The sequence below is a fragment of the Pecten maximus genome, chromosome 15 (assembly GCF_902652985.1).
Source record: "Pecten maximus chromosome 15, xPecMax1.1, whole genome shotgun sequence".
Taxonomy (NCBI): domain Eukaryota; kingdom Metazoa; phylum Mollusca; class Bivalvia; order Pectinida; family Pectinidae; genus Pecten; species Pecten maximus.
This window is the reverse complement of record NC_047029.1, coordinates 3,388,111-3,398,064: the sequence shown is the minus strand read 5'-3', so window position 1 is coordinate 3,398,064 and position 9,954 is coordinate 3,388,111. Positions and strand designations below refer to the sequence as shown.

Genomic DNA, 9,954 nt, shown 5'->3' with positions numbered 1-9,954 from the left:
GTTTGTATTCTTATTCAAATAAAAACAAAAAAACGTATTCGTCAGCTGTATGATTTGCATATTTAATCTAAATGCATTTGGTCTCCTAAAAGATATACTAATTCTCTACCAAAAATATTCAAATATCACAGTAAGCCAGCCTCTGGTTTCAACTAGGATTTATATCATAGATTACAATGTTAAGTTGGATAATTATAGGTCAAAGAAATGTGTGCAGTTATTTAATTAATTACCTGGGTAAAGCACAATTATTACATGTATTTTAAGTGTAAAACTATAAACATTTGTATGCCCCTTGTGACATTCATTTTTTTCTCCTTAAAACAAGGAAAGAAAAAGGAAAGATTGTTCAGTGTTAAAAGATACTGAAGATATCATTATACTTGGCTAGTTCATTTGAAATTCTCTGATTTGCACAGGAAAATTATAACTAAATAACTGCTTAACACATATACAATGTACAGTGTACCCTGTATCCTTTTGCATCATATCTCAAATGTAAAGAAACATTTTCATCATCTAAAAAAATATTCCAGGACAAAAATATATTTTGCTCAATTAAAGGTACAATAATTATATAAATATGACTTTGACAAACCTTTCTATCTAGTATAGAAGTATTGTGAACCAGTATGTACAAGGATAAGTCCTATATATGCTACCTACAGATTGTCATGTGGCAGACAAGCTGGAATCTATCTTGCTTGCAATTGGTACTCACTATCAATATTCCAGTGAAATATCTAAAAGGGAGGACTCTGGGTTTATCAACAAGGACCACTAAAGCAAGCAATTTAATTCAAAATATGTAGTACATTTTAACAAGCCACATTGTCTCCAGCACCTACCGTGCGTAGAATTTCTTTATCTGGAGTCCTCCCATAACATATAAATTTTTCGGGAATAGCCCTTAAGGTGTATATTCTGTACTTGATAATATAACATAACATAATAAAAAGGTCAATATACTGGTAGTCTGTCTAAAAACACTAAACTTGATCAGCATACCGGTTTTACTAGCTTCACATAGGCACCATTCAAAATTAAATGCTGTGTATTTGGCATTCCAAGTTTTCTTTATATATAAGAAAATTGCAAGAAGCCAAGTGGGTCTGCATCACTCAACTTTTCTTTAAATATAAGACAAGAGGCCCAATGGGTCTGCATCACTCAACTTTTCTTTTAAATATAAGACAAGAGGCCCAATGAGTCTGCATATATCACTCAACTTTTTTTTAAATATAAGATAATTGGTCCATTTTAAATATTCTTTGGTCTCTTTACATAAAAGTTGTTTAATATAATGACAGTGATAACCTTGGACACTGTTGAAAAAATGAAACAGCCTTCCGACATAGTTAATTGATAATATAATTTTCCAAAGAGGCTTTCTGATGTTACAGTACGTAGTAAGTCGATTGAATAATTGGCTAAAAAAACCTTCCAATGCAGTTAACTGATCTATTGGCTTCGTTAAAAGGTCTTCCGGTGTAGTTAGTCAATTACCTGATTGGTTAAAAAGGCTTTCAAATTCAGTTAATCCATATTACATAATTGGTTATAAAGGACTTTCGATTGGCATAATAGGCTAACTAACTATGAAACATTTTTCTGTTTACTTAAAACTCCAATACTGCATGGTTGTGATATACTAAAGTCTATACCAATAACTGGCTGTCTTGAAATCCTAGAAAATTCAGATTTATCTCAGTTCAGTATATAATTTATGCTATATTCAAATTAAATGAAAATGCAAAAATCAGAATTTGCATAATTTATGACTGAAATGTCAACAATTAGCAATTTTATGATAAATAAATTATCAAATTAGTTGATGTTATTAAACTAAAGTAACTATAATTGACATATCATGTCCCATCACTATCTTGACTAGTGCTTTCCTGTTTGTTACAGGGTACAGAGATCTATATTGGTTACATAAAATATACAATTTAATATAGCAATGATATATATATGAAGCCACAATTAGAAACCTGGGCTATGTGAAAGAAAAAAATTGTCAGAATATATGAATGAGTAAAACAGTTATGCACACTTGTAAAATAGACATGCATGGGTAAATACATATTACATACTAATACATGGTAAAATAACACCGTAAAATTAATATCACATTTAAATGCATGTAGCACATGGACTCAGATCTGCTGGAAGACTTGCATTGCATATTCATTTTTCATATTTACATGTTTAATGTTGCTTTCAAAAATTTTGAAAGTGCTATCACGAAAATGTATTTCCCTATATATGACTATACATGTTAAACATTTATCAATAACAACCTTATAGATTAAAAGTTAGATACAGTATCAATAGCATTCATCAAATGTATAGTACCACTCAAACAGTAAATGTATCATTACAACCAAAGTTTAAAAGATGTCATACAGATTTCATAGCACTTCTGCGACCTAAACATTTCGAAACTGAAAGCAACAGTATGATATGAAGACATTGCTGTAATATTCTTAGTGCCATGTTCTTTATTATTTGGACACAAAGGCCATGCACTTAATGTGCAGGGTCTTGACATGTTCCCAGAATGAAAAATTAAACCTAGACCAATTAAACCAAATCAATGATCAAGTGTTCGGACCCTAGGATTAAATTTTCATCAATAAGTGATAAGTGATCGGACCCTAGGATTAAATTTTCAATAATAAGTGATCTAGGGATCAGACCATAGGATTAAATCTTCATTCTGGGTCATAGGACAGGGCTTTTTCTGGAGGTTTTTTGGGGCCGTTAATGGGCCCCATTCCCAATAGAAATTATCTCAGATTTAAGCCAAATTTTCCCTTTACTCCTGAAAAAGTCTTTCCCAATTCATCAATTTTCTTCCCAAAATGAGACAAAAAGGTCCCATCCTAAACCAGTGAGAAAAAGCTCTGTAGGAACGTGTCAAACCCCTGTGACTTCATGGATATGATTAGCCTACACATGTACACTCTTCCTTCATCCAACGTCAGCCTTTTCGAGCATTCTCACACAGTTTGTAGTTTACAGGTAGGCTGGTCATGCTTTGACGTAGGCACATGCTGCAGCTACACTGACATACAGGACGAAAGTCAAACCTATTAATGTCTGCGTAAAGGTGCCTGGGGATGAGTAGAGTTTAAATGACAGATCAAATAGTGTGATCACCATCACAAGTGTCATAACAGCGACCAGCGCTCTACAGCACCCTGTAACAGTAATGCGTACTCGTCCACCACGGATAACATCCAACATACGTCCCCAACACCCCTTCCTTGTTGGAAGAGGAAGAAATGTGGTCTGCTCACACTCATTTTTTAGACGTCCAAAGTGAAATAATCTGTATTGCCCAGCTTTGTGGAGCTTTCCAGGTAAGAAGGAAGGGTGGTGGTGTTTGAGGGTTTGACCAGCCAGACCCTTCCGACACTCGGACATACTACTCTGATACCGACGGTATGTATCTATGAGCTCCAGACTGATGTCACCCTCTTCCAGGTTTTCCAGGAAATGAGTGCCACGCTGGAGTTGGTCTCTATAGCTAGATAATTGAGTGGAGTAGCGTTCTAGCTCTGCAACACTACCATCATCTGTGATATGGCTAATTAGGTCATCTGCCTGGGCATCAATCTCCAGAGTGAGGGCCCGTGCCTGAGCACGCAAAGTCCTCACACATGCATCCTGGTTCTGCAGGATTTTGGTCCGGAGGTCCGTCACTTCCCCCATGACCCTGTCGACTTGAGTCAGATCTAATCCTACCTGATCAAGCTCTGTTTGAAGCTCTCCCTGGGCCAGGCTTAGTTTACGTCCAAGAGGCTGGGTAATGTGTGTCTTGTGCTCCTCGCACACACAAGTCATACACACCAAGGTGTCACATGTCCCACAAAACATATGAAGTGCTTCTCCCTCGTGTGTGGTACAGGTGCGCTGTGATGACAGCACCGTACCAATGTTACCCGTCTCGATCTTCATGATGTTTGCCTCCTCCTGTATTGCATGACTGAACAGACGGTGGTCGTGGATACAAAATTTACATATATCAAGGTCACAGTTGATGCAGCGGTACTGTGAAACTAGCCAGTCTCGACGACATACATCACACACACCGAAATACGGCCGTGCTCCGATCTCGTCCTGGATACAGTTGATGTAGAAATTGGGTGGGAAGTCTTTAACCCCTCCTCTAGGTACACAGACGTCACTCCTATAACACAGGATAAAATAAAAACATTGACTTCTATATTTCATACACTATAGATATGATACCAACTAAACCGTTCAGTCTAGTTTATCTAGCTTCCACTTACCTCAGCCATGTGTGTGTGGACAAATCAATGTTCCATATAAAATTATTTCATTAATCAAACTGTTTCACAACCCAAACACAAAAAGATGACTCAATTTAAATTATAAATGAGAATGAAGATTACTGGGCATTAAGGTGGCTGGATTATTTACTAAACATGGAGTGGCTGGATTATTTACTGAACATGAGGTGGCTGGATTATCTACTGGACACAAATTGGCTGGATTATCTACTGGACACAAATTGGCTGGATTATCTACTGGACATGAGGTGGCTGGATTATCTACTGGACATGAGGTGGCTGGATTATCGACTGGGCACAAATTGGCTGGATTATTTACTGGACACAAATTGGCTCGATTACCTATTGGACACAAATTGGCTGGATTATCTACTGGACATGAGGTGGCTGGATTATCTACGGGACATGAGGTGGCTGGATTATCTACTGGACACAAATTGGCTGGATTATCTACTGGACATGAGGTGGCTGGATTATCTACTGGACACAAATTGGCTGGATTATCTACTGGACACAAATTGGCTGGATTATCTACTGGACATAAATTGGCTGGATTATCTACTGGACACAAATTGGCTGGATTATCTACTGGACATAAATTGGCTGGATTATCTACTGGACAAGAGGTGACTGGATTATCCACTGGACACAAATTGGCTGGATTATCTACTGGACATAAATTGGCTGGATTATCTACTGGACATGAGGTGGCTGGATTATCTACTGGACATGAGGTGGCTGGATTATCCACTGGACACAAATTGGCTGGATTATCTACTGGACACAAATTGGCTGGATTATCTACCGGACTCAAATTGGCTGGATTATCTACCGGACACAAATTGGCTGGATTATCTACTGGACTCAAATTGGCTGGATTATCTACTGGACACAAATTGGCTGGATTATCTACTGGACACAAATTGGCTGGATTATCTACTGAACACTAATTGGCTGGATTATCTACTGGACACAAATTGGCTCGATTACCTATTGGACACAAATTGGCTGGATTATCTACTGGACATGAGGTGGCTGGATTATCTACTGGACATGAGGTGACTGGATTATCCACTGGACACAAATTGGCTGGATTATCTACTGGACATAAATTGGCTGGATTATCTACTGGACATGAGGTGGCTGGATTATCTACGGGACACAAATTGGCTGGATTATCTACTGGACATGAGGTGGCTGGATTATCCACTGGACACAAATTGGCTGGATTATCTACTGGACACAAATTGGCTGGATTATCTACCGGACTCAAATTGGCTGGATTATCTACTGGACACAAATTGGCTGGATTATCTACTGGACACAAATTGGCTGGATTATCTACTGGACACAAATTGGCTTGATTACCTATTGGACACAAATTGGCTGGATTATCTAACTGGGCTTTAACGACTTTTAACATGGCTGATTATCTATTAGAATTATAAGGAAAGTGGATTGAAACTATCTACTTTGTATGTAGCGCGATTAACTTCAGGAACAAAGATGACTGAAATCTACTGGAGAGAAGGACTATTTATTAAATAATTTGTAAAAGCAACTGTTTCAAAATATTAACAAAACAGCTATTATCTGTTCACACATGGTCACTGTTAAACAATGACCAAATAGCACTAAATGCAATACACGACACAAATTCTATCGATTACTTGGTATGGACCATATCTACAATTGTGATGACCAGAAGACCTATAAAGGCCATAATTATTACCTGCATTGTGGACACCTGAAAAGTCGACCAGAGGAGGAGGAATGTCGGACATAGTCCAACAAACAGTTCAGACACACAGAGTGGTGACAGGGCAGGATCCGTGGGTCCTGAAACTCGTCAATGCAGATTGGACACTGGAGAATCCGCTCCCGCAGTCGCTCAATCTTATCTCCCTCTATACTCTTGTCACCCTCCATACTGACTCTCCTGAAACCAGTACCAAATTAAAAACTTGTAGTATTCTGTGTGTAGTATTCTGTGTAATCTAATTACTGGTATTTCTAGGCATGTGATAATAGATTTTACATGGTACAGCTAGCGTACCTTATGACAGGGATTTATATAGATGGTATAGATACATTATCATTCTCTTATATTAGCATTTTTAGATTTACATGTATACATTGCAGTAAAACTAAAACATGAGTTTAATTTCATTGTAACAAGTATTTTATGGACATTGGTGACCCCTAGGCCTGCTGAGGCTGTATTCCTGAAATCATTCTCATGCCAGGGCTTTTTCTCACTGGTTTGGGAAGAGTCCTATTTGTTTCATTTTGGGAAGAAAATTGGTGAATTGGGAAAGTAAACTGCAAATTTTGGGAATTTGGCTTTAAAATAAAATAATTCCAATTTGGAAGGGGGGCCATTAATGGCCCCAGAAAACCCTCAGATTAGCAATGTCATATGCTTGAACGCCTATAGCTACCTGAGGTCAAACGTGTATCAGGGGCCCGGGCTAGGTACACAACCCAGTGTGGACAGGCTGAGCTGTAGCATACCTCAGTAGTGGTTGGCTTTTGGAGAGAGATTTATCAGGGGTTACTTCCCTTTATTTTGATCTGTCGGGTCCGAGACTTCACTTGTGAAATATTTAATGTATAGTGTTTATAGCCCGACAGTCAATGATGGCTGAGAATGAGAGAGGTCTGAGGGGCTGACATGTTCAGTTCAGAAAAGTCAGTCAGCTACTAATTCTCAAGCTCAACTTCATATGTAGGAGTGAGTTTCACCAAACAGTCCAGCCTAGAACGAATATTCATACCCTGCCTACACTGCTCTCCGGCAAGGTATGAAGTCCCTCCCATTGCCGATAGTGTAGCAAGCCCCGATGTGATTCACATCGGGCAGTATTAGCAGTGGTAAAATTTTTCTCGGATAAAAAAACACATGTAAATTGATGATTCTGGTATCTATTATGAATATTCAAGCAACAAACCTGCACATTACTTCAAATGTTTGACAATAAATAGTAAAATCCAAAATGAGCAAGACACACGGAGATATCAGTTCAAACATACCGCCATCTTTGATACAAGTGTAAAGGTCAATTTCCTTATAAGGAAATCAAAATAAATTGATGCTAATGAGGTTTCCCGCGAGATTTCAACAGAAAAACAGATTCGGAGTAATATATCTCGGTAAGGAAGGTCAATTCATTCTGAAATTATTTAATTACGCAAAGTAAGATTCGCTTTCTTCACAAGAGTTACAAAAGAGTGGTTAAATATCTCTGATTATGTATTTATTTAACGTAGTAGCTTCATCCATATATGGATCACGGGTTCCATATTTGGGTTAGAATCCTCGCGAGAGTTCTTCGAGAAGTATCATGGCGAATCACGGAGACAACTCCGAGCAGTATGATATCAGAATATGCGAATTAAAGATTTCTAGATTAGACGGTAGGCTAATACATTGCAAAATTGTGTTAGAAATGTTTAATTATACGAACTATTACTCCAAAGTTAAACGATATCCGCTATTTGTAGCATTTTCGAGGTTCACTGTTTTGCTACATTACGAGCAATGGGAGGGAATCGTAGCTCTGACGACGACCATCTGTCAGAAATTGTCCGTCCGTCGTCCAGATCTAGAGCTACGTTATCGCAGCTAAGTCCAGCCCTGAACTCACTCAATTCCTAATTCCCAGGGAGAGAATCCCCTGGTGTAAGCATGGTATCTATGATGATTCTGGTTGTTATATTAACAGGGTTTTATATCCCAGTTAGCTACATAAAGGTTTTTTTCTAATAGATAAGAATAAACTATATTAGATGCACTGTTAGTTAACATTTGACACTATCTATATTAAAGCTAGTGGACTAATGTGTCATCTTTTAATGGCCTTGTTGAGTCTGCATTACAGTGTGGTCAATTATGTCAAAATATCACTTCCTCCAGCAGACTATAGCTATTCCAACTATCTTAAACTATGCTGTTAAATATATTCGTTTCAGTGGTGTTTTCACCGTGGTACAGTAGATATATACCAGTATTTCCGGCAAACTCTTAAATTGTCACGAATTAGTGTGCAAATCATCGATGACGCAAAACACGTATAGTTACCACAGGTACTTGGGGTAAGAAATTACATTTGTATATATATACTATATAGCCTCGTATTACTATATAATTTTATATAGTAATACGAGGCTATATAGTATATATAGTGTATATACAAATGTAATTTCTTACCCCAAGTACCTGTGATAGTTACACTGTACGTACGTATGGCGTACATGTAATACATTGTATACAATGTTTGTAGCCAGAAAATGTACATGTCTTACCAATGGTTTCTAACAGCCAATACACTTTTCACGTCCGACTTCTATTCTGAACCATACCGCGATCTCGTCTCACTCTTGTCTCTTTCTAACGCGGCATTATGATTGATGCCGTGGTCCAAGTGCGCCATTGATAATATGCGTCATTTGGTCCTGAACAGTTAACGCCATTTGGTACAAGCGACTGATACTGTCAGGCTCTACTTTCGTTTTAGCCTTACATAATATTCTGCCCATATCTGATCTATCAGAGTGACCTCCCCTTGTCTGCTGATTTCAATGTACATATCCCTGCTGATGGGGACCGAAAATAATTCTCATTGTAGGCTTCGAGTTTTTGTTTATTGAATGATTATCAATAACATTATTTTTCGAGACAGATAAGGTCGTGTTTCGCAATTGTCTGGAGCAAAGCCCTTTGTCTTTATACATAACCTTGGCCCACTTCAAGATTCTAGAGTCTGACCTACATGTACATGTACATATATGTAGTTGGCAACCTATTCGGTTGAAAAGAAGCAGAGACATCTATATACATTGTATGTCTCTGCATTATAGAAGGCAACAATAGGTATTTAACTTTTAACAAAATTAAAAGCCATCCAAGGGTCAACAAAGAGATTTAGTAATATATCATCAATAAGCACATTAGGTGTAAATTTTTTTTTTATAACTTTTTTATTTTCAAAAGCATTTGATAATAAAGACATATACATGTTATATCCACTCACATACAAGTATACAATTCATTCCATTATCATTCCCATCCTTCATCAAAATCATCATCTTTCTCGTTAATCGTCTATTATTTGTTTAATATTAACTAGAGCATATCATCATCATCATTATTCATCATCATCACATTCAAACATTTTCACAATCATCATCATCATCATCATCATCATCACATTCAACATTTTCACAATCATCATCATCATCGTCATCATCATGAGTTCTATCATCATCATCATCATCATCATCATTATCATCAATCAAAATCATTCATAATAATTATCATAATTATTGTCTCATCATCATCATCATCATCATGATCATCATCATGAACTCTATCATCATCATCATCATCATCATCATTATCATCAATCATAATCATTCATCATAATCATTCATAATAATTATCATAATTATTGTCTCATCATCATCATTATCATTTTCATCAATCATAATCATTCATAATAATTATCATAATTATTGTATCATCATCATCATCATCATCATCATCATCATCATAATCATCACAATCCTTCATCCTAATCATCATTACTATCATAATCATTTTCTCATTCTTGTCATCATCAACATCATCACA

At 37.0% G+C, this 9,954-nt stretch overlaps 1 protein-coding gene across 1 annotated transcript; it reads right to left on the bottom strand.

The window, feature by feature from the left end:
• Positions 1-37: 37 nt before the first annotated feature.
• On the bottom strand, positions 38-8,792 carry LOC117343655 (E3 ubiquitin-protein ligase TRIM56-like). The gene is made up of 3 exons (XM_033906112.1): positions 8,628-8,792; positions 6,055-6,261; positions 38-4,198 (listed from the first exon to the last, which is right to left on the bottom strand). Exons 2-3 carry the CDS (start codon positions 6,249-6,251, stop codon positions 3,037-3,039), a joined length of 1,359 nt encoding a protein of 452 aa, XP_033762003.1. The 5' UTR covers positions 6,252-6,261; positions 8,628-8,792; the 3' UTR covers positions 38-3,036.
• Between the last annotated feature and the right edge of the window lie 1,162 nt (positions 8,793-9,954).

Excerpts from the sequence above, each read along its gene's own strand:
- LOC117343655 (XM_033906112.1), bottom strand. The coding sequence starts at position 6,251 with ATGGAGGGTGACAAGAGTATAGAGGGAGATAAGATTGAGCGACTGCGG. Across the intron at positions 4,199-6,054 it reads TTCAGGTGTCCACAATGCAG|GAGTGACGTCTGTGTACCTA; the intron begins GTAATAATTATG and ends CCTGTGTTATAG.